At 41.0% G+C, this 25,812-nt stretch overlaps 1 protein-coding gene across 4 annotated transcripts in view; it reads right to left on the bottom strand.

The window, feature by feature from the left end:
• Positions 1 to 23,869, bottom strand: part of WNK1 (WNK lysine deficient protein kinase 1) — a 108,954-nt gene extending 85,085 nt beyond the window's left edge. For 2 of the 4 annotated variants that reach the window (XM_075504265.1, XM_075504272.1), the window contains exon 1: positions 22,127 to 23,869. In XM_075504265.1, coding sequence (XP_075360380.1) covers positions 22,127 to 22,918 — 792 coding nt within the window. In that variant the 5' untranslated portion in view covers positions 22,919 to 23,869. The remainder of the gene's footprint in view (positions 1 to 22,126) is intronic. The other 2 variants (XM_075504283.1, XM_075504294.1) reach the window with 1 other exon arrangement.
• Between the last annotated feature and the right edge of the window lie 1,943 nt (positions 23,870 to 25,812).

Below are 25,812 nucleotides of genomic sequence, written 5' to 3'. Positions count from 1 at the left end.
ATAATTGCCGGGTGTTCTGCATGTTCCTGCAAGACAAACAAAATCAAAAAGGGATCTCATGGAGGGAAAGACTAAAGAGTTCCAGAAACAGTGAGTTTTATGGGGTAACCAAAATTTGCATTCTAGATGAGGTTTCGGGAATACCTTGCATAAATACTAGTATTAGTACTAGCATTTCACAAACATGAAAGTCCTAAAATACATTAGAGGAGCACTTTTTTATTTTTTTAAGCCTCACTGCATCAATGATGCAGTCTTCCTGTGATCTACCAGAGTGCCCATCTTCACCTCAGGCTTCTCATAAAGGGAAGCAGTAATAATTTTTCTATGCTTACCTTGACTTATGAAATCAGGTTCTTGCATCACTTGCATGTTTATGGTAGACTTTCAAAATGATACCATATATATTAGAGACACCTATGTTTATAATGCACCGTGTACATCTTCCTTGGCAAACACCACACAAGACATAGATCTAAAAAGCTACTCAAAGTCAGAAATATTTCAGACAGTATCAAATGTACCACTAATATATAAATTTAAAAATATGCATATTATCTTCCACAGAGCAAGGAAATTGAGCATAGTTGAGTCAGGAGAAAGAAGACACTCAAATATTTAACAGTAGGCAAGTGGCAGAATGAACAATTAAGAATACTGGCATGACAAAGCATACTCTGCATCCAGAAGCGTAACTGGCTTTACTATTCAACCCTGAATAATTTTAAAATGAGTTAAAATATAAGAGAAGGCACAGTGTAATTGAAATGCAGACAGAGGGACCAGTCAGCTCCTATTATCTAAAGCAACACAGGATACAATACAGAAAAACAGCAAGTGTTTTGCTGTACGGAAAATCAAGGTAATAATATGCATACCTTGGACATAAAAGGACTATTTTTATAGAATTTTTAAAAAAAAAAAAAAAAAAAAAAACACACACCCTTAAGTGTTGGATTGACCTGCAAGAAAAGGCTTTGACAACTAAAGTTTAGTGTTGTAAGACAGCTGAGATGAAAGATTATCAACAGAGTAATCTCCAAGGTGATTCAAAGCAGACAGCTAGGGAAAAGTGCTAGAGGAAGTTTAAGATCAATATTCAGGATTTTTTTCTTGCAATCTGGGGACTACATATGGTAGTACTGCCATTGGCAAGGCTATTCTGTATTAAACTAATTTTTTTTTCTGAAGAGTACTACTAGGAATACCTTGCACTGCCAGAAGACCAACCATGACCTAGAAGACTTCAGATACTCACCACAACCTATCTATGAATCAGCTATTCAAACTGTTACAGCTTATCCAGAAAGTCTGTTTCTCATTACATCGTCCTTTAGTCACATATTGTCTGTCCTTGGTCTGGTGCCACTTTATTTCAATTGTTTGAACAGGAACACTGAAGGAATTTCTTGAAGACAAGCTATAACGCCTGAGGATGTCGCGGTCCAAAGGGCCTACCTTAAATGGGTTATCACAACCTGTAAACAGGCTTCCTTGTTTTCAGTTTACCTCCTACTTTGTCACACTGAAGAACTCTACCTGCAGTTCAAAATTAATTTCAGTTGTGAACTAAGAGCATCATCCAAAATAAGAGTTTAAAATATTCAAATACTCTTTCCATACAGTGAAATATCTGATGTTCTGTGCATCATATACCAAAATTATTAATTATTAATCGTGTTTAACAATGAAAACGTTTCCTTAGCCAAAAAGTTATCTGAAAACATTTTTAGCACCATAGCTCCATCTGAAACACACTCTGCATACACAACACACACGTTCAGCAAGTCTGCATACACAAGAAGCCACGGAAGCTGGAATGCACATGAAAGTGGTTCATCAGAGAAGCTGCACAAGTGTTCTAGTACTGCATCCCTTGCTTCAGTGGCAATAACTACATTTCTGTGGGAATAAGAGTAAGTAGATTTGAGACATTCTGTATTTCTGTTTAAATTAAATTCCTTGCCCTGCCACACAGTCCCAAACAGCCCAATAAAACAATTTTAATTAAGCTAAAGACAGTATCATAAAGATAATACACACTCAGACCTGGTTTTAGTCTCAAATCCACTAGTTACTACTTTAACAAGTACACAGGCTTACTCTTGCTAGAAAGGTCAGTCAAGAATTATCTTTCCCCACTCTTGAGACAACCGAGGCTACACAAGACTCCTTTTTCACAGGCAGAGACAGGACCCAGATAGACCTCTGGACAGATATCTGAATATGGCTGCTCTATTATTCTCAGAATAAGAGCCTTCTGTCCAGCTACTAGGCAACAGGATGTGAGTAGAAGCAGGACAAAGACCACATAAGCAGCAGTCTGGAAGCACCTGAGAACCAGTTCCTTTGCCCATCCTCTGTTGCCACTCCCACATTTTCTTCAATTATCTCAGAAACAATCCAAGTGCCAAGATAAACCTTCCAATAAAAATTCTAATGTTTGAATGCTTAGTATCTAGAGATATTGATGAGAACCTCACCAATTCCTTCTGAAGAGTTTCAGGTAGCTTTGTAATTTTTTTCTCCTTCAGACCCTACCACTACAATATAAAATATTTTTTCATAGGATGGCTATGATCCAAATAGAGACCTCAGTACTTTCAATGGACAGCTATGTGAAATAGTCTCTTGGGAGTTCAATTCTAAGACCTCTTTTGCTAGGGGATCAAAAGGTGCAAGTGTCATTAGGTAATTTTAAACCCTCAAAACACAAGAAAATTCTTAAGACGGTTTTCTTGTTACCACCACAGACCTTTGTGCTTAGAACTTCAAGTTTCTTAGTTTGGGACACAAAACTGAATTATTACAAAAGAGGCCGAGAGAGAAGATAAGTACTTTATCCACTCCTCATTTTCTAATTGTTTACCAAAAAACGAGGGCCAAGCATAAGCACCTGCTGCTGCAGTACCTCAGAAATATTGGTAATAGGCTGCAGTAGTCATCAATAATATTAGAGAGTAGCAAGTTTAAAACTCAAAATTTATGATTAACTGCACCAGCATCGATACTTAACAGCCTGCAATTGTGGAAGAGGGACGAGACCAACAGGCTGTCCAATAAGCAGGAGCTGGACAGATGAATCACAGTCTCCGTGTTACAGTCCTATCTTCAAAGCTGTTAGCAGGCTGAAAAATTTATGAACACGCTCCTTCAGAATGAGTTGCAACATATCTGTCCATCAGAAACAGACGTTCCCCCTTGTGATTTCACTTTGCAAGTAATAAAATCCAGACTGCATTGCAAACAAAGAACTGCAGTTCCCCCCTGCTTGCAGTTCCCCTCCGCTTGCTCTTGCCCTGAGCACTTCGGCTACAGAGCCTGCTAGTTTTTTGATGCTATTTTAATCTCTCCTATGCTTCCAACACATGTTGAATCTCACAGAAACTTTCTTGTAATTTGCTGTTTCAAAGCATGCTGTCTCAGACAGACCTGGTCCCTACTTAGTCACCTTCTGTTGAAGGTTCACATAACCAATTGGTTTGACTCTCCATCTGCAGAGCAAATTAATGCTCAATACAAACCAAACTGAAATAGCCTGAGCACTTTCAACATACTAAATTGCTGACTCAGTCTAAACGACTCCATTTCAGAATTACTCACACATATAAGCCTGTAAGGTGGAAACTGAAATTTGCGCCATGATGAACTCTTCTTATCTCAACCAATTCAGTATGCTTGTGTCTAAATAAGGACTTCACAAGAGATCTATTGGCAGTGATCAGCTTCATAGAAATAGGATGCTTTTCACCAAAATTCATGTTCTTTCCGAAGACAGCAGAATGGGATGCTATCGTAATAACATGGTGAAATCTTAAGGCCATAGAAGAGACTATGGCTACAAGTACCCAGAATTTCATTTAAAAAAAACGGACAGAACAATTTCCAGGTTATCCAGGGGGTAACTGCCTTTTCCTATTATAAGCTCCTGCCAACCCTTCCTTCCAAAGCATTTTCAAGTTTCCACTTCCCAGGAGGGGCAAACAACATTAGACATAGCACAGACCTGGCTCTGAGCTAATTAAAAAGGAATTCCCATACAATGTGCTAGATACTAAACACTAGAACAAAACTAAAAGCAGTCAAATACTACTCTGATTATAGCTGTGTTTAGACTGTTTAGATTTTTTTGCACTTGTTTCATTTACATACTTTTCTTTGGACTTGTATTTTTGCCTTCCTTCTGCACAATCATGACCACTATCATCAGAAAAGAAAAAAAAAAACCACCACAAACATTTCTCTAACTCTGCAGTCTGTATAGCAACAGTGTTTGCTTGTGGGCCTATTTCACTTAAAAATTTGAACATCAAGAGTCCAGGTTGATGTGAAAAATCCAAAAGGTATTTAAAAGGCCAAACTGTAAACATACAAACTCCAGTATTTTAAAATACATTAGACAGAAAATTGCCAAATCTAGTAAAAATATATATATTTTTTCCATTCTATTCATAACATTTTTCCCCTCAAGGCTTGTGAGAAAGCAGATTTTGACAAGGGCATTTGCTTTTAAAATAATAAAAAAATTAACTTTGCAAGATCCGAATTTTCTATAACTAAAGCCATTTGAGTAGTGTATTTTCATAGACGTTTGCATCGGACTAACTACAACATACTGGTACGAAAGCTAGTTCTCCGTCATCTGAACACTGAGGCTAAATAGCTGCAAAGTCTGCTGCTTCTGCAAAAGGGTTTGACTTGCACATGCTGTACAAAAAGTAATTATACATTTGTAAAACAAAGCCAACACACATTGTAATTTTAACAAGTTGCTTCATATGGCATCATAGAGATGCTAACATGGACTACTGGCAGGCTAGAACATGGATCAAGTCTTTAGAGTTTGAAAAAGATACAGTTTCCAAGTAAGTCTAATCTAGAAAATGTCATGTTGATCATGAACATGAAAGACAAATATGCAAATTTTCATACTTTTGGAAGAAGCAAAATAGGTATCAACTCACACATTATGCCAACTGATGGGTGGTAATGCAAAGAAATTCAGTTATATACAGCTTAATAATAATTTTAACCATAATTTTAGGCATTGTCACCAAGTCTTGCACTGAACACTCAAATACTAAATTGTTGTGGTAGGGTCTTTGCCAGCAATGCCCAGAGGGGCTGCAAAAGCAAGCAAGACGTCTCTTCATGTCACTTCATCCAAAGAACTCTCCAAAACAACTTCTCTTTTGCAACTTACTCTCACTGCTACTATAATGCTTGGATTTTAGTTACTCAGCACAAGAGCATACTCCTCTAATGCTTTTAGAATAGAGTTACTGAAAAGAGCTAACAGCAACTATTGCTCCATTTGCAGATCCTTTTCCAAATAAAATCAGAAAACTATTAACGCTCTACAGGTTGTGTTTTCTAAAGCACAACACTCCAAATGTAAAACATGAAGCTCAGTCCTTTGAACTACCGTTTAGTAACTCCATAAAGTGTTTTCTATCCAAAGCTCCACAGCTGCAATATTCAAATTAGCTCTGCAAGTAATCCAGTGGGGTAAGTTCACTTCTTAGGAGAAGATAAGAGGAAACAGCAAGATAGGAGACTGGACAATACACATCATCTCCTTGACCCTCAGGATCAAAGAAAACCACACTTGACATCCACAACCTATAAGGCATAATAACCTAATATTGCCCCACATCAGTAACAACTATGGAAAGTAGCTGCAGTGCCACTCAAGTCTACTGGTAAGCCTTCTTCTGTCCTTAAGTTTCCTCTGCAACACTTCTTTCAGGGAAGGTGGCACACTTGTCATGGAATAACCAGTTGGGTCCCTGCAGTTAGCTTATACAGTATCATTAGTGCTAGTCAGACATCGAATTAGAAGCCAAGATACAAGACAGATTAAACCGAGACTCCTCATCCAATCAAACTTTTTTTCCACAGACACTACACCAGGAATTATGTAGGAACACTGAAGAAAACAAAAATCATGGCAAGTATTTTAATAGGAACAGGAAAAAAAAAAGTGCTATTATTTGGAGTCTCCAAGTTATACCATCACCGGTCATAGTCCTATCAGATACTCTGGGGTAATACAGACAGGTGGCTAGATACGAATAGCCTCTGCACTTCCACCATTCAGGAAGAACTAAAAACCAAACAATACAATAGCCGCAAATGCTTGCAAAAAAGTGAAGCTAAAATGATAAAAAGGCAAATTAATTCAGCTCAGTTCCCCCAATAAGACAGTCAACCCCTCTTATCTTTGATGAATGTGTCCCAAGATACGATAAAGTGCATAGCACCACAACCCTTGATCTCTGCTTGACAGAAGTCATAATTCAAGGCTCAAGATATTTTGTTACCCTACCATGTCTAACAGACTGTTCAAAACCCAGAAAAGACAGCTAGGCTAACAGCTACACTTGCTATTTCCAAGAGCACACACTGATGACTCCCAGATCCTCAAACTGTAAGCCTGACACTAAACTAGAAAATGGTCATTCAGATGAGGTTCCAGACAAAAGACTTCCTACTGCTTTGACACCAAAGCAAGAGATCACATGCCAATATATGGCTGAAAAAACACCAACATTTATCAGAATACGACCTATCCCAGACAATTAATTTTATAGAAAGTCAGAGAACAGGGAGAACTGAAGTCCATCATGATTCTGAAGCAAGGAAATTGCAGACTTTTTTAAAATATATATCCATAAACACCATCAATATGTCAATGAAAAGCATGCTCTCAGTTCCCATGATCTAGACCAACCGTGAGGATTCAAACACAACAGAAGTGTTCACTGAAGAACACATGCAATTCAAAGGCCACAAAATCCTCATGAAAGGACTCCAAAACAGCTTCAGCCTCCCTAACTCCCACTAGAGCTCAAACCTCTAGAGCTGCAAGTCACCTCGTTCATACTGGCTGCAAGGGCTTCTATCGCACAGGCACTGCATTAGTGAATTCTACAAGCCAGAAGAAAACCGTTTCTGAAACACAATGTACTTGGAAGCAAAAGTGAGATCTATGCAGACAAAGCAACTCAACAGACAATGTTTTGGGGTTTTGTTTTTGGGGGGGTTGGGGGGGGGGGGAAGGTTGGTTTGGTTTTTTTGTAGGCCTGCGGAGACAAGGAGCTAACAGTGTGGTCAACTGCATTTATTGTTTCATTGTCTAAAAGTGTTAACCATAGACATTAAAAATATCTTAAGTACCCCTTTGAACTAGAAAGCTTTTTAGAGCAACAGGCACAACTTCTCTCAAGGTTTGAGAAGCAGGTGGTTTGACTAAAACATGGCCAATTTCCCTGGGGGTTTTTTTAGCATAAGTCTGTAGTTATTGCAAATTCTTGTTTTATTTCTAATTCAATTTCAGTCCTATACACTGCAGTCTTCACTAGTCAAGAACTGCAATCTTGCTTTACATTAGTTTTCGGTAGAGAAACTATTTTAAGTTAATGACCATGCCCATTCTCCCATTAAAGCGTTTTTTCAGTCATGTACTTAGCAGTCAAGCTTTTTTATGGCACTTTGCTTCACATTATGCTCAGCAGCCCATGCAACACATTGCATTTTGCACCAAATAGCCAATGGCCATTGGCAGACTTCCATCCCCCTTTCTCAATATTATTGGAATAAATCAAGGCTTATTTGCACATGGATGGCAGCAAAAACCCTTTGCAACCTGCAAAGTCAAGTTAACGCCCTTAATTACCAGTGTCAAGTAGATTTATTGCGAATCTCATTACACTTGATTCATTGTTAGCTAGGATCACATCAGGTATCTCAGCTTTTTTGCTAGAAATCCATATCGAAACACAGACTGAGGATTATCAACTGGCCAAAAGACCACTGGGTAGTAGTCTGGATAAATGTTCTTACCTAGTAAACCTACAAAAGGAAAGGAGACAATTAGAAAATTTCAGAGCAATCCTTTTAGCTACTTTAGGAACAGCATCAGTAGAATCCAGCATCAGTGGCTGAAACACTACCATCCCTGTAAGAGGACTTCTGTAATACTCTAGAAAAAGAATTATAACTTCACCTGAAAAAAGAATCTGCATTTAAGTGCTTCAACTTCATTCCTTCTTCTTTCAGTGAGTCTTAGTGTTTCTAACAGTGCTTCTAACGGTTCCATAGCACAGCTTTATTTCAAGTTAAGAGTAATGCTTACAGCCCTCTAAACTAACAATTTGGTCACCAACTTGTGATCCTAGTGACTCCTGATAAACTCACAGCTGTTGGACTGTGTATTTATACATGAAACAACTGACGTATTTCCATCTGGTCTTCATGACAAGAGGATGACTATATAGAATGGCAAATCGCTACTGCTTCCAAACAAAACTCAGGGAAGAGGAAAGGGAAACTGCTGAGTTGGACTGCCCTTGACCCACGCCAAACAGACAACTCAGCTGTCACTTATGTTTTGGTCATTTGAGAAGCAGCAGAAAGTATATCTGAAATGAGATACCCTATTCAGCTGAAGCTCAATCTAGTCCATGGATATTTTTTTCCCCTTCCTGGAAAGAGATTTGGCTCGAGAAGGGGGAAGGGAGAAGGCAAGAGTATAAGGCAAATTCCCAAGAGAACCATAAGCACATTTCCATGGATAAGATTGATTTACCAGCTGGAAAATCTAAGTTTGGAAAAAGGCAGCTCCAGGAGTCAAAATTGAGATGCAGGTTTTAACCATGATCATTATTCTTTTACATAGGGTAGCCGAACACAGACACAAAATCTCTTTCATTCCACAGTATGGAGGGGGAGGTGGGACATCCTTGTTTTGCCAGATGGCTTATACAGGGACCACAGGAGGATTCAGGAAGGCCAAAGTTAGAAAAATAAAGCAAAAACACGACTTTGGCAATGACTGAGACAGTGTTTTGTTGGTGGGGAGGAATGAGAATACTTCCTGAACAGGTAAGAAGCAAGAACAATTACCATTCCCACACAGGAACAAGAAAAACAAAAGATACCATTTCCCTGCATATTATTGCCAGAGAAGATAAGGACAGAAGTCAAAGGGAAAGTGGAAAATAGTTTTCTACATTGTCAACCAACTCATTCTTTCCATTCTAAATTCCAGTGCCGACTTCCTCAGATTTCATACTCCTCTTAAGCAACAAAATATACTTAAAACATCACTATGCTTACAGCTGCTTTTTAACTGCACTCATTCATACCAACCTAGTTAACGTGCATATCAGTTGAGTCATAACCTGGTATTTATCAGTGATTTTAGAGACTCCTTCAAATTTTACAAGTTTACCCAAACCATGAGGTTTGCTGCAAAAAGTTATCAAGATCAGAAGTTGAACAATATACACTCTCGGATGTGACACAACAGTAAAATCACACAACACAAGCATACTTTAGAAATTCAGTATTATCTTATAAGCTGCCACATTAGAAGCCACAACTGCTTTCTGACAGAGGTCAAACCACTGAAGAACCATAGTGAAGCAAACCTTCAGTTAAACAATTCAGAACACCAACCAGCAATTTGCAATAATAGTAAATAACAAAGGCTACCACAAAAAGAATTTTGGGAATTATTTTGCTGATGTTGAAAGTACAGCTAGCTGCTTTAGCACAGCTGATCCTGGCATACTTCCTTTGGTTAGCTCGACCTAATCTAAAGCTACTTAAACTTTCTTCACGAAACTGAATCATTTCTTTGCTTCATCATTTGAGATAATTGCTGTTTGCACTAGTGTCAGTTTTCATACATGAAAAAAGGACTACCAGAGTTCTTGCAGATTCTTCTGAATCAGTTTATCAGCAGCCTCAAATTCAAAACCCTATCACTTACATGGTTTAGAATCTAAGGATGCTTTCTCCCAAATGCCAAGGAATAATGGGACTTTAAAGTATGGGTTTATCAAGCAGAAACCATTTATCTCATAGGTACATTAGGAGTTTTCCCCAACATCTCTACGTTTGGGGCAGCAATTCTCCGCAAAGTTTTTCCTCACTCTTCTTCAACTCAACCCTTTAGAGCTCTTCATCTAAATACCTTAGAAAAAAGATCCAGAAAGCCTTCTGGAACAGCTAGTCATCTCCCAGTAACTAGGCCACAGATCCTGGTTTGGGATAGATCATAGAATCATTTAGGTTGGAAAACACCTTTAAGATCATCTGGTCCAACCATAAACCTAACACTGTCTGTCCGGTTCAAAAAAAACTCTTTCTAACTCTTACATTATGGTCACAAAGTTCTGCCTTAGAGATGAAATGTGTATTCTACACAATCTATTACGAAATACTAAAAAAACCCACAACGAATAGCAACAAAATGTTCATCGTTACTAGCTGCTGCCCTTATACAGCTCAAAGTCTGAATACATGCATAAAATGACTTTACATGTTCCATGTAAGTTACACAAATATTTGTGTAACAGTACGTAGCTTAAGCTACCTACTTAGTCAACAGTAGGTAGCTTATTCAATAAGATATTACTAAACTAATAATACAAAGGGAGGCATTTTGGCAAAAAGCTGTGAAGAAACTCACAAACTTTAGTACAAGTATGATATTAATTATACTTTCCTGAACTAGCCATTCATAGCAATGGGATTTTTCAGAATCAGTTCATTGTTTAAACTTGTCTGGTCCTATAAACTTTAAAATTCATGTCATGTACATCCTAAGAAACAAGGTTTTTTGCTATTCCTCACCTTTGTCTTGTAAATGCCTTTTCAACTCTCAAAGTTCCTTAGAAGAAACCACTTAAGTCAACAGTAATGACCGATTTAAGAGTCTCCAACACCAAGAAATCAAACTTCAGTTCTGCTTAGTTTTCTGGGATTTGCCCAAATTTCAGAAGTAAGATTTCATACTGAATGGGAGGAAGAAAAATTTTTTTTTTAACCCTAGTCCCAAGATATAGACAAGACAACTGGCTATTTTTCCTATTTGAAGTAAATGCTATCATATACATTTAATCATGTTCAGTTGCACTGATATGCTGTAATTTGTGCTGTATTACTGTTGTGGCACTTTTTTTTTTTTTACCCTCTCCATACATACACTGTTCCCAACAAGCCCTATATCCCGTTTGATGCATCTATGCAAACACCTTGGAAACTCTAGGGACACCAACTATAAGAAAAATCACCAGTCTGTCAAAAAAGCAGGAAAGGAAGTGAACAGTATATGATATTAAGCTATATTAGTCTAACCTGACTGTAGCAAGTTTTGCTTTATAGGCATACTACCTGAATACATCAAGAAACTCATTTGGACAAAACTGTTTCTGTTACTAACACCCGACAGAAGGGACAAATTACAAACTATGGGACCATTCTTAAGTAGTTGCATTACAATCTAAAGCAACCTGAAAGATTTGTTCTCCTACGTAGACAGAAAAAAAGGCAGTCCCTAAACAACAGGATGATAACTACTTATTTGTTCTGTACATGAAACTTACTTCAAGCACAAATGCAACTCGAACCAGAATTCCCTGAGATCTTTTCACTTCTGCAAACAAGATGACTACAACTTGAGAGGTCAAAATTCCTTGTTCTTCTTCCTCAGAGTTCTCACAATTTGTTTTTTTGTTGCTACAACCACCGAAAAGCACTGAACATTCAAGCAGGTAGTCTACAAAACTAAAGGGAGCCCATAGGTAACACATACACATTTTCCTAGAGGAAACCTGAGTATTAAAGACAGTTTTTTGTGACAAATCTTCAGGTATAGACCACGCACAATCTATTAATGTACTACAGCATTTAAGTCTTCAGCAGCAACCCAGAGCCTCTTTACTATTTTTTTGTTGTTGTTCCTGAGGGTAAATACTGAACCTGTCCGATACGTTCAGGCTTGTAGAATGATATCAGAAAAAAAAAAAATCATACTATCACCTGAACTGGCTCACAGTTGCCATCAAGAGGCAAAAAAATTCAAATTCAAGTGTGCCCTGTGTAATTCCCCACCCCCACCCCAGGTACAGACAACCTGAAATGCATTCTGCTTTTGAGCTGCTTGTCTGCAGAAAAAAGCTCAAGCTGCCTGCAAAGGAAGTAGAGAAAACCACAGAAAAAACATTCTAAAACTAAACTTAAAGTATTATTTTTGTATCAGACATTTCTGCAGTTTCTCCATTTTAGCACACTGTTCCTGGCAAACCTAACAACTCACAAAGCCCCAATCACAATAAATGCAAATAAAAACCATGCCCCCAAAAGCTATACTACATACTATCAGTCTCTACTTATCTACATCCAGAGAGGGCAATATAAAAAAATATTTCAACCACTGTTCAGACAGTATTTCTTACTGTAGGATACCTGTATGAATGGATTGTTTCTCAAGGACTCTCCAAGTCAAGTTTAGTCTCACTTATCATATTTTTTTCTTTAGGGAAGACTCAAAGGCTCCGAGTCCAAACCAGCTATACAGCACATTAAGTTAGCATCTTGCATTTTTATATAGATACACAACTTACATTTCCCAAATGAAAGCATACCGTAAGCAGCTGAATAAAGGAAGAGACAAGCCAAAAATAGTTTTATGTTGGAAAATATCTGTAGGAATAAAAGCCTCACTTAAAAGAAGCAGATTTGAAAACAGACATGGTAACATTTTGCAACATTTAAGCAAAACCTGCTAACAGTTCAGAAATTGCCATTAACAGATGCATATTACATAAGTGTACACAGATTTGCAGATCCTTAAGATAATCAGCCTGGATTGCTGAAGCTTTTAATAGCAATATTTGTGGGTTATTGTTTGTATGTCATTAGTCTTTGCCAGGATAGAAGCAGTCAAAATACATTCAGATTGGGGTCATAAACTTGCCAGCAACAGTCAGCAAAGCAGAAACAAGTCACAGGGTTACTCTAAGAGAGCAAAATGTCCAAGGAAAACTGGGTAACACCATCAGCTGGATAGTCTTAAACTATCATGAGACTATATTAACTGGCCAAAACCAGATAAAATGCACATAATTGTTTGTATCAGCTTTGTACTATCTTCCATTTAGCTCAGCAATCCTACATAGTTTTTTCAGATTTACCCAAATTACAAAGATATAAGATATTCCTACTCTTTTCAAATTCTTCTAAATGGTGGTAATAAACGCTCAATCACTTAAATTAGTTTTTCAATTTGTAGCTTTTTGCTTTCTGCTGCTAGCCCCAAATCTGCTATCAGGACCCACTATCTTGAGTTACTGACACAATGAAATTAGGAATGGCTGAAACCATTCAGATGAAAAAGATGATCCAGAACAGCTAAACAGAAACAACAAAGCTTCTCCCTCATGTAAGGGGTCTAATAAAGCTTATTTTCCACACCATCTGCTGTCCTAAAGCATAAAAATAGCTGTTCAGTGGATAACTATCAAAAGTTTCTATCAATGACTGCTTATTAACAGAGGCATGGGATCCAAACCATTCTGAGCTGCGGCTCAAAATATAGCATCCACATCACAAGTTATCAGACTTGCCAAAGCTTCCGCTTTGTTTTAATCTTACTGGTAATGCGCTAAAAGGAGTCCTGCTAACCACTCACAAAATTAGAAGGCTTGAAAAGAACCATAGCGATCTTGTACACAGAACAGATATACTCCAGAGAATTGCTGCCCAGACTACTGCCAATAGATGAACTGGATGACTTCAGAATCGTATTCTTGGGCACACTGAGTACAAAAAGAAATGTTATCTCCTACATTAAAACACACAGCCCTGGGCAAAGCATTAGTTCCAGTGTCATTGACACATCACTTAAAAGCTCATAGATATTTCAGTTACAAGATAGATGGCCATCAAGTATAAACATACTTTTTGCAGGATTTATAAACTAAGAATGCAGATAGCAATCCCAAAGGTTCTTATACTGAAAATGATAAATCCAAGCTTGGTAAGTTTGCCTCCCTGAGTGATTTAGAATGAGTTATCCTTGTAAAAATTGCTTACTGCTTTATGTAGATATCAATACTTAAACAGCTTCTGCAAGACAAAAAAATACAGACACAAGTCTTATTTTTTAGCAGGCTGCGGTTTCCTTTGCTGAAAAATAAACTAAGAGCATGTTAAGTTGCTTGTGAGCCATGCAAAGTAACATACAGTGCTGCTAGGAATTACCCAGGCAAATCTGGAAGTGCTTTAGAATAACCTGGGTATGTGCAATGCACCTGTCATCACCAGGTGAAAAGTTCAGAATATGTTTGAGAGCCAAATCTGAATTCTTCTGGTCACTGTATTCCATCCCAGTTATTTTACTCTGGCTAATTAGAAAAAAGAAGACTTGGCAATATCTGTGATTATCTTGTTGCAAGGATCTCCTTTTGGGTTAAGAGGATAGCATCACGTAGCACAGAACATCATTAACACAAAGTTTATTCTTTGCTGCATGGAGTTAAGGAGTATTCTGTAAGTTGTGCCCATAACACAAGAAATGGGCAAGCTCCCTTTCACCAGGATGACCTCAAGTGAGCCACAGATTCAATCCTAGTCACCTCTTCACTTCCCCGCCTCTCCCAATGGGAATAATGAGGGTAACCAAAACCACACATTGAGAAGTGCTGGTATGACAATTTCTAAATATGCTGAAGAAGTTGGAAATAAGGTAGAAATAAGGATATCTGTAGTATCTTGACAAGAGATATTCAAACACTGTTTAAGTTTCAGTACATAGCCTGAATCATTCTCAAAATCAGCTAGAAGAAAGTCCTGGGGACTGTAAGCAGCTTCCACAAAAATACTTATGAAGCCAGTATAAAAAGTTGAGCCTTGTTTGTTAGGACAGGAATTTTAACACCATATTTGAAAAGACTTTCAGATGCCTCACATTAGATAAAAGCCTTCAACTACTCCGAGAAATTGATTTTCAAGCAGCACCACAAATCCAGCTATTTAAAATAGGAATTGTTTCAAGCATACTGGAAGAGTGGTTTTCCAGACATGGTATACACACGTCAAGATCAAGTTAAAACCATGGAATCATTATCTAAAGTTCTAAGAGTTGAAAACAGTAACTTTCTACCATCTGCTATTAAAAAAAAAAAAAAAACACACATGCTGTGCCAAGAGAAAATCTTATGCCCAGCTGCGGAAGGACTGCAAACTTGCATGATATTTATTCTTTTTCTTATAGCCCAAAATGTTATAGCCATTATGTCTGCATTTCCATTTTTCCTAAGTTAATAACTCTCAAGACTAAGACAAGCTTGAAAATGTGAACTTAAAGACTGAAACAGAAAAATACTCAGCTTTTATTTCAACTCAACCATGATTTGGAAGAACCAATTAGTGATCTCAAAAATAAAAAGGTCGCTAATCTTTACAGGAAGTGAGAGTTTCTGAAGAGACGCATGATAGGAAGCATCAAGGCTGCCACTGCTTAGCACAAACTTTGTCACATGCAGTATGGAGAACCTGGGTGACAGTCAGAGCTGTGCTCTTTAAGAAGCTGCTGGTATGAAACAAAAAAACAACGACAAAATACGAAAAAGGCCATGTGGCCCGGAGGGATGTTGCTAACCAAAAGGTACTGAATCTGCACGATGCCATGCACTGCATCCATGGAGACTACCACATATCTATTATTGCTTATTTATTACTCTGCTAGACAGCTCTCAAAGGACTCTATACAGGATGTCTCCAGGGAGTTTTATCAGGTGGGGGTTTTTTTTCCCCTTTCAAAGAAAGGTTATAGTGCTAATACTTTTCCTTAGCCTTCAAAAGTTTACTTATGAAGCTAAATGTTTTTATTTTAAACCACAACAGCCCAAAACAAATCTCATTTAAGAGATTTAATGCTGCAGCTCTCAAACCCACCCAAACTGACAAATAAGAACCTGTTTATTTCCATAAGAAATGCTGCATTTTCAGAATGTACTTATCCGATTATATTTATTGCCTCACAACCAGCCAGTTACAAATTGAAACACAGCCATCTCCAAAAGTGATATCCCTTTGAGGTAAGATTATTTTCCTAAGTAGAGGTCTCCTAACAGCTGCAGCTCCAGAATGTACTTTAAAGCTCCCTTCTCTCTTTCAGGGTCACCTTTGTAAAGTCTGAGGGAGCCTGACCACTGTTTATACTTCTGCAGGTAATTAGTCTGGCTCCTTTCCCATGTCATTTATCAAGTTGTCAATTGTATCAATTACAGTACAAACACTCAGGAATATAGCTGTGTTTTGTTTGTTAGCCAAAGGAGAAATTTTCACATCAGAGATTTGAAGCCAGTAAGTACCAGTAACTTGTTCTACCTTACAACATGGAAAACCTACAGAATATTTAGAATTTACTGCACAAAATTTCAAGTTCCCTGCGCATGCACACTTCAAGACACTTGGAAATCCAGTGTAACCTGAAAGTGTTATAAACCGATTATACACTTATGGTTTTACAGCTTTTTGCGTTCGGTATTTTAGAATTTGTAAAGCTGAGAACAGAAAAAGAGCTAATAAGTACAAAATTATGTTCACAGAGATTGTCACATACCTTCATTAATCTACATTTGTGACAATTATGCATCTGACCCAGAAGTAGTCATGAACGGGAGGCACACTGTTGCTCTTACATTGGCTGTAGCCACATATAGTTACACTCACAGACCAGTAGAGTTATTTTAAACACTGATGTGAAGTAGAGGGTAGGCATGAGAGTCACCATACTGGATTAGACTTGAGCTTGATCTGTTTCAGTAGAAGTTTTATGAAATATATTTTTAAATTTTAAATTAAATTTTAAATTAATTCATAATTAAACCACAGTTAGAGCTTTCAAATAATGTATATTTGTTTCAGGATGTTGACTATTCCTCCAGACCTAGCAGAATGTAATCATTTTCCAATAGCACTTAACAGGCAGATGAATTCCAGGTCCACACTCCTCAGCTTCCTCTCACTGCACAAAGGTTTTGATCTGGTTTTCCATTTTGCTTTAATGTAGCTATACAATTGTGCATCAGAGCTAGCATCTTTGCAGTCCTAGTGAGCAATATGCAACCAGCTTTAAAAAAAAAAAAAAAAAGACTACAGGATACCACAGTTAAGTGTTACAAGACCTTTTTTGGTTGTCAGACTTGAACATGCAGCTTCCGAAACATTCCCAGCTCAGCCAGTCCAGAAAGCAAAGAGATTTTTAAGAATTATACCTTGACTTCAGTGAGCTGCTATTTATCACAGTGAGCCTGCAGTGGAGTGTATACTCCACAGTATAGAAACTACATTCCATTGTTGTCTGCTGACCTAAAAGTCAGTATTAAATAAAGCTCTAAGTCTAAGAGATAAAGATAGGTATAGTTAAATCTGAAGCATCGCTAAAAGTGAAGATCTACATCATATCCAAGCAACTTCCTGTATTGTGAGTTTTAAGTTAAATTCTACACATTGTTACACTCAGAAAAATTCTGACATATGGAAATATTATTTAGCACCTCACTACTTCCTGTAATAAAGTGACAAACAGTTGCATTATCACTTTTACCAGAGTGCACTACAGAATCTCGTGGTTCACATTTGGTTATGGCATTACGTTTGTTCTCAACTGTTTTTTCATTGCTATTGCCTATGTAAAGAAAAATCCATTTGTAACTTGGAGTATTTGTAGCCTACACTTGGTCTATAGTTAACAGTCTGCAACAGAATTGCATACATGTAACCTACACTAGTTTATTACTCAGAAGATTTATAACTAAAGGTAAGAAAAATTCCTACTTTGAGGGGAAGCTGTGAAGAGTACAACATACTCTTCTTGCACCACTTTCACCTCTCAAACTCATCTCTTACCCCCAGAAGCTCTATCTCACTCAGAGACAGCCCTCAACCTCCTTTTCCCCTCCAGCAGCTCATGTTAAGCACAATAACCTGACAAACTGCACTGAAGCCAGAGTAAGAATGGCAAAGTGACATACCAGCAAGCAGATGAACTGTAACTGCAGACTGATCAACCTACCCTTTCTGTCAAAGAAATACAAAGGACAGGAGTGATACAGGACATACCACATAAGTGGTGCTGTTCTCCAACACACACAGTTTACCAGGAATGCGTTTTCAACTAACGTAAATGTCTTTCTACTAACAGTTTCTAAATCATGCTTCCTTTAAGAGAAGACACTGTCCAAATGAAAGAAGATAAGTCTTCAAATGCCCGACAACATATAGTTCAAAAAAGGAGCCCAATTTATCTTCCATTATCATCAAGCACACTTTCATATTTGAAATGTTACTAATTTGAATGACAGAACCCAGAGCAATAATTCTAGACACAAGATTTTGCAGTCCAGCAAGTGACTGCACCACCCTGTATTGTTCTGTAAACCAGATGTTAAATGACAGTCTTGATTTAAAACCAATTCAAACAGAAACAGGGACTCAGAGGATGACACATTACCCCTAAGATTTGGCTTTTACAGTCAGCTATGTGACTCTTGCTACCTTCAGCGTAAGAGTATTACTTCGCATAGATAAACTTAATGCAACGGGAAGAGGCATCACATTTTAGCCACAATGTTACCCGAACCGTACAGAGGTCACAAAAGACTTATTGTACAGAAATGTAATTTAAAAAGACTAACCAGTTACACGATTGTACAGGAAGAGTTATTTCAAATTAAAATAGAAAACAGAGGCAGTAACCACTTTTGCGAACTCCTGCTTACTTAAAGACCATTAAAGCAGTAACACTAACTACTACTTCACTCAATTTATGAGATGTGCTAATGACAACAGTAGGAGGCACACTTTACTCAGAATAACTAGAGTTGAGATGAATATATACAATGGGAATAAAAGTGTTTGAAGGCTAACACTACACTAACAATTTCCTTGCAGCAATTTCTCTGAGCAGTTGCTGCTGAGCTCTTCACAGCTCCACTATGCTCACGGCAGGGCAGATATTTCACATTTAAATACGTGCATCCAATATTCAAAGTAGATTCAGTTACAATTTGCTTCATATAGACAGGCCACAAAGTAAACCAGGATCGTCCATCAGTCACGCCTTTGTTATGATTTTGTTGCACATCTATAAGCAACCTTGAAATACTCAAGTCCTTCAAATCAAATTTTCCCATCTTCCACAGAAAAACTAGAGTCTTAGCCAGGACCTCCCTTGCTGGAGATACTAAGAACACCATTAGGTTGCCTATAGAATTTCAGCTCTTTCTCCTTCTATTTCCTCCACAGTTCAGTACATCAAGCATAAGGGGCATTACAAGGCAGTTCGAGAGCCTTCTTAACGATATGGAGCAATATTCTCCAGACTATCAGAAGCAACTTGGGAACCCAAGCTGCATTTGATAAACAGCACCCAAACTCCCTTTGAAAGGAAGCATATTGATATTCTCAGGTTTTACACTTTATCACTACAGATCACACACACAAAAATTAGGTATAGTTGCATTATTCAGCATTAAAAAGTCATTCTGCCAGAGACCATCACAAAGTCTTCTGTGCTGTCCTTCATCCACAAGATTCCTACTACAGAATTTGCTCCAATATTTAGACGCTGTAGTTTAACTGAGATGAAAGCAGCTGACATCTTGCTTCCTTCCAAACAGCAGAGATTTTAAAGAAACTGAAGCATTCGAGGTATGCTAGAAAAGCCTTAAAAGAACATACGCCCAAAGACTCTGCAAAAGTACAAACTGTTCTCGCCCTATTCCGTTATACTTGCAATCAAGAATGGCGATACACCTTTATCAACTTTGGACAAGCCATGAGAGGAACAACTTAGTCTGTATAATCATGCTAAGCAGCCTCATTCCGGCAGCACTACAGTAGCACTGTTGAGAAGACTCTAGAGAGGTGGCACACCTAGGATGCCTACGCCTGCTAGCACGAACAATAGAAGAAAAGCTCTTCTATTGCTAAGGAAAGTTATTTCAATACAATTAAAAGTAATCATCAGTTAGTTATGGTTGGTATAATATAGCATGGAAGAAAATAATTCACATTTCCCTAATAAAATATTTATGCTTTGAAGCTTCACCAATCCTCAAACCATGGCATTCTGGAAAACCAGTGACATGTAAGTTTCAGTCCATCTTTGTGAATCCAGATTGTATTTTTATACAAATCACACATGATGAATATCACTAACCTGTCAACAATTATATTTTCCTAGAGAAAGAAGAGGACATACCCATCCTACCAACAAATACCAAGTTTCTCCTTTTATTTCTAAGTGCAAACAATAAAACAGGACTTAATCTTAAAATAGTCTACTAGCTGTAGAGTCTAGCTCCTTTAGCAAATACTTTTAACAGCTATAAAATTTATATTGCTGTTTCAAACTTGTTATTTTGTACACAGTCTCCTTACAACAGGAAAACTACACCTTCAGAATAATTTAATCCGCAAGGCAGTTCTGTAAGGTAGTTAATCTCCATGCAAAACATCAAATATTTCCCCCTTACAAATATTTTCATTCATACTTTTTGCAATCTGTCACTTTAAATAAAATTCTTCAATCAATTGAAAGCTCATCAACATTCCCTTTATAAATAAGCTTTTTTATTAAATTACTTCAAAGAAGGTGCTTCTTTAGACAGTTTGTCCACATGGTACTGATGATGATGAAGACACTTCAATAGAATTTTAGCGAAGTGACTGATGCCAAGCTGACTTTGGTTTCTGATCAGTAAGTAAAATGTAAAGATTAAAACAGATTTCAGGGGTTAAAGTCAAGGAACTCTAAAATTGCAAATATTAAAATGTCAAATAAAACTCATATAATTTTGGTGGATTATTAATCTCCTCTGAGTTCAAACTGCACATGAACAGGTTAAGTAGAGCCCAACACTGGATAATTTCACTTTTTTACTAAAATTAATGCTCAAAAAAAGACCACAGTAAGTATGTAGCTAGCATGGAGGAGCAAGGCATGCTTAAGGATCACAAAGAAAACTGGAAGCTTACTTCCACAGTCAGTAAACATAGAATAATGGCAATAACATAATCAACCAAGATACTGATAGAATGCTTGAGCAATCATCCAAAAGCACATATGAATACAGGTCGAGAAACCTCTTAATAAAGTCTCTCAGTTTGACTGGAATAGATATAAATTGCTTTTGAGGGGAAGAAAGTCTTGGTGCAGTCACTGCAATCAGTCATTTGTGAGCAGCTAACTGCTTAAAAACCCCTCAAAGACTTCTGGGATTTTGACCCAATGCTCTTTTGTCTGCCATAAATTGGATGGGAACACACACAATAATAAAGCCATACCACATGAACCCCTCTATGGATTGCACCGAAACCCAATACTAAAAAACAAGCACTATCCTTTTAATTTAATGTTGAGGCTTTGAAAACAAACTAGTACACCAGGTATTTGTTCCTGGTACTCCAAGCTCTTCCCACTTTTTTTAAGGTTGTTGCACAGCTCCCTACATCTCGGTTATACAAGCTCTGACTCGCGTGGAACCAAGGGTGTTCTTGCCATCGTTAGACTGGGCTTCTGCAGAACTCGGGCTCTGCTCAGGCTAGAAACTTGGTAGAAGAGTAGTGTCTTAGCCCAGTTTAATCTGCCAGTCATTTGGAAAGGCTGAACTTCAGGGGGTTTTTTAAAGCCTCAGAAAGGAAACAATTACCTTCTTCCTTGTGCCTGTATCAAGTGAGAACCCTAGAACTCAGAATGAAAAAATAGCTTTGCAAAACTAAGCAATGCGATGCACTACATGACTTTGTGTATACTCTAGGATTACCTCCTACAAGAATCCACTGCCACAAACATACCAAATGTCTGTGGAATTAACATTTTAGTATTTTTTTCCTAAGGAAAACACCTACACAAATTTCAAAAAATTAAGGCTAGCTCAAGTTGGTGTTCACCTATATTGCAATGGGCACATTTTCCTTCAGCCTCCCTGAAGCTGCGTACAAGTATTTTTACAATCCTCTGAGTTACCTTTTGGAGGCGTAAAATGCAAGATGCTATACAAAACAGAACTGTAGTACGTTTTCTGATGATAAAGCTAAAAAAAATCTTCAGAGAGCAGAGTATTTAAAAGAATTAAAAGGCAAACTGACTCCAAGGAAAGGCTGCACCTTTCTTCCAAATGAGTGCCTCAGGTAAGGTCTGCAGTTGCCTGTCTGAATAAAGCAGACCTTGAGTTGATGGGTTTTGCCTCCTTCAGGCACACAGCCTAGCACCTGGGAGAGTGACTGTGCTTTGGCTATTCACAATTTTTATTTATTTTACCTGCAGCTCACACCAGGCGACTTCCACAGTGGTATCCGTATCCAGTCCTTTATACACAGTTTTGAAAGAGCCTCTTCCAATCTCGATGTCAAACTTCAGGAAGCGGCCATCCGGGGAGATGCCCACTGCCTTGGTCTCGAGCTCTTCGATGTCTTCCTGCTGTGTCCTCCGCTCCTCAAATTCCCGGCTGGCAGCTGACGCGCTGCCAGCGGCACTGGTGGGGGGTAGCGCGGTTGCCTCGTCCTCCTCCTCCTTGGGCAGCAGCGGGGCGGCATCCTTCGCGGCAGGGGGCTCCTGAGCGGACTGTCCTTCGAGGGGAAGCGGGGCAGGCGGTGGCGGCTGCTGCAGCAGCGAGGGAGCCTGGGCAGCACTGACAGCAATGAAAGAGGTCCGGCTGGCACACTCGGGAGGAGAGACCAAGGGAGCAGCGCTGCCTCCCGAGACAGGGGCCGAGGGCGCTGCGGGCTGCAAACTGGGTAGCTCCAAGGCCGTAGCGTTGGAGTCGCAGATCACGCTACGGCGGAAGAAGCGGTGCTCGGTGGCTGCCGCCCCTCGGCTGTCCTTGTCCATGGTGTGGCGGCGGCGCCGGTACTCCTCACTACGGCCTCCACTCCCTGCTCCGCCGCCTGCTCCACCGGCCCCGGAGGCTCCGTGGTCGGCGGCGGCGGCGGCAGCTCCCAGCTTCTCCCCGATGGAGCTGTCCGAGCTGGAACCGTTCTTGGGCGGCGGCGGCGGGGGAGCCAGGAAGCGAGGGGCCGCGGTGCCGCTGTCTGCGGCGCCCCCCGACATCATGCCCCGGGGAAGCGCTGCTAGGGCGAGGCGGCGGCGGGGGGGAGGCGAGGGAAGAGGCCGGTCACTGAGCGGGGAGCGCGCCTGTCCGCGGCTGCCGTTGCAGCTGCAACAGAGGAGGGTCCCAAGGGCTCCTTACGGCGGAGCTGGGAGGCGGCTGCTGGGGAGGCTGGGCCGGCGGGGTGGGTCCCCGGTCAGTGTCTGCATCCATCCTGCAGCGGGGAGCCGGGCAGCGGGGCCGACATGGAGCACCAGGAGCAGAGACGGGGCGCGGGGATGGGGGCGGCGAGGGGAGGAAAAGCCCAAGTACCAGGCTCGGGCGGGGAGGGAGGCGCCCGGAGGCAGGCCCCCAACCGGGGAGAAGCCGGTGCCTCACCCGGCTGCTTTAAGGCGAGGGGAGCGCGCTGCAATTATTCCCCGACGATGGAGAAAAAGCGGGGCAGGCCCGGGTGCCCCCCGGAGCGACGGACTGAGGGGAGGGGAGGGGAAGGGGCCGGGAGGCGAGGCAGGGAGCGGGGGGCAGGCCCCGCACGCCGGCCGCAGAGGAAGCTGCCGCGCTCAGTCACTCGCACCGGACGGGGGAGGCCTGGGCAGGCCCAGCGCCCTCACCCCGGCGAGGGGGCAGAGAAAGGGGGCCCGGGGGCTCAGCCCCGCCTCACAGGGGCGCCCATGGCGGCCGCGGCCTCCACCTCCCCGCAGGCAGGCAGCCACCGCCCGCGCGCGGCCGGGCCGCGCTCCCTCCAACAGCAGCCGCCGCCGCCGCCTCGCACGGAGCCGGAAACCCTCCTCCTGCCCCCCGCCCGCGGCTCGCAGCCTCTCCTCACCGGGGGCCGCCCGCCGCCGCCACAGGTGAGCCGAGTCCGGGTGGCGCCCCGCGCCGCGGCGGGAGGAGGGAGCGGGAGCCGCCGCGGCCGCCCCGGGGACGTCTCCGCGCTAAATGGCGACGGGAGCCCGAAACCGACACACAGGAGAGGGGGAGGAGGGCCAGCGCCGCCGGCCACGCCCCCTCCCGCGCCCGCCCTGCGCACGCGCGCCCGCTCGCGCTGGGGAAGCGGCTCGCCCCTCCCCCCCCGCAGCCTCGGAGAGGTGGCAACTCCCGTCGTGCACCGCGCCGCGCGCGGGGCACCATGGGAGTTGTAGTTTCCGCCGGTGGACGGGCGCCGGGCTGGGGCAGCTGCCCGTGGTTTCCCCCCGGGGAAGGAAGAAGGTTCCCAGCGTGCCGAGGGCCACGGGATCGATGTGGTGTGGCGGAGCGGGGCTGCCCACCAACGCCTCCTCTTTCCAAAGCGGGGCGACGGCGGGGCGCGCAGCCGCCCCCTCCTCCGCCTCAGGGCGGGCTGGGCCGCAGGAGGTTCAAAAGGCGCTGAGCCTGCGCCCGTTGCTTGTTTCTTCAAGTCCTATGTTACGCCTATTCAATACATTAAATACTTAACTTCGTGTTTTCAAACAGCCTTTAAAATTCTTTAAAATTGCGAGCAACGATAACTCCGTGTGCGCGGGTACTGTGTGAACAAGGGAAGGTTGGGGTTTTTCCTCAGTTTAGATCATCTGAAGAGGCATTAATTTGCCAGGCAACCTACAATGCAAATAACTGCCATGTAAATGCGTGCTCTCCATTATTTAAAAGAAACAGGATTTGCAGCCTCTGCCCCAAAAATAATCATTATCCTATGGCCATTTCAGTCATGACTGCAGCTGCTGCAGTGCAATAGAGGTTGTATTGCCAGGGGAGCAGTGAGAGCCCACGCGAACACTGACACAAATCGGGAACTTTCAGGTTAACAAAGTATTGGCACACGCGAGTCATCTAGTTTATTTATATCATGTTCCTCTTTTATATTAATAAACCAAACCCAAGCACTTTCCTTCTTACGAGAGCGGTCTTTTGAAGTCAACGGGAATGTACTGAAGGAGGAGCACATGATTGGGTACCATGCCTTTCAGGCAACTACAAATGAAAAATTATGTTAAGAAAAAAAAAAATCTGGAAATTTCCCTGTGTAAATAATATGTTCCCCAGCAAACACACTGGCATTTCAAATACTTTTTTAAAAGTTACTTTCAAGCCAGCAGTTTAGAGGAAGTCATGTTGCTGATGTGAGGCCTTAACTCCTCCTGCACAACCTAACACAAATGGCCCTTTCAGACCTCCACAGACCCCAGCCACAAAATACCAACCTGAGCAATTCTCATGTACTTGTATTCCTCACATATACAATTTAATACCACACGGTCATCGGAATACCGTTGTTTTCTGTACATCTTTCTGTACTTCTCTTTGTAACAACAAACAAAATAATAACACAGTCTTCACAAAGAGGGCAAAATGTACTTTGTTGTGCAACTCTTCAGTAAAGACTTCTGCGTGGCTTAAGCCTTCTAGAGCTTGCCTTCACTGAAAAAGTTAATTTAGTTGGTATACTCGTTAGCGTGCCACTTGAACTGCATTCGCACAGGAGTAGATGCTCTCCACAACAATGCTGAGCTGAACAGAGTAATTTGATTAGCAGCAAAGAGTGACTGGATCAAAACTGATTAATGCATAATTCAATCTGCCACATCCCCGCTGCACTGCCAGGACCAATGGCACCAGGAATTGACCATCAACATCTCCTCTAATACCAAGCAGGGTTCAGTTTCACTCAACACTTGGCTACAGGTATTTGAGCACCTCTCTAGACACCAGAATGAAGATTCATTTGTAGTATCAGCAGGCGTATCCATGCTAGCTTTAGACTGTTAAGAATAGTAGAACACAGCAGCAGAGCTCCAGTGAGGGCTGGCAACCAAGGCCCCATTACCTACGCCGGTCCGTGCCACTTCTTCACCACTGTTGTTGCCTTCTGGAGCTACATTAAAGCAGAGACCTGCTTTCCTCCACTGCCCACTGCATTTTT

Source organism: Mycteria americana, chromosome 1, assembly GCF_035582795.1.
Source record: "Mycteria americana isolate JAX WOST 10 ecotype Jacksonville Zoo and Gardens chromosome 1, USCA_MyAme_1.0, whole genome shotgun sequence".
NCBI classification, from domain to species: Eukaryota; Metazoa; Chordata; class Aves; order Ciconiiformes; family Ciconiidae; genus Mycteria; species Mycteria americana.
Note: the sequence above shows the minus strand (reverse complement) of the source record. Positions and strands in the feature narration are given on the sequence as shown.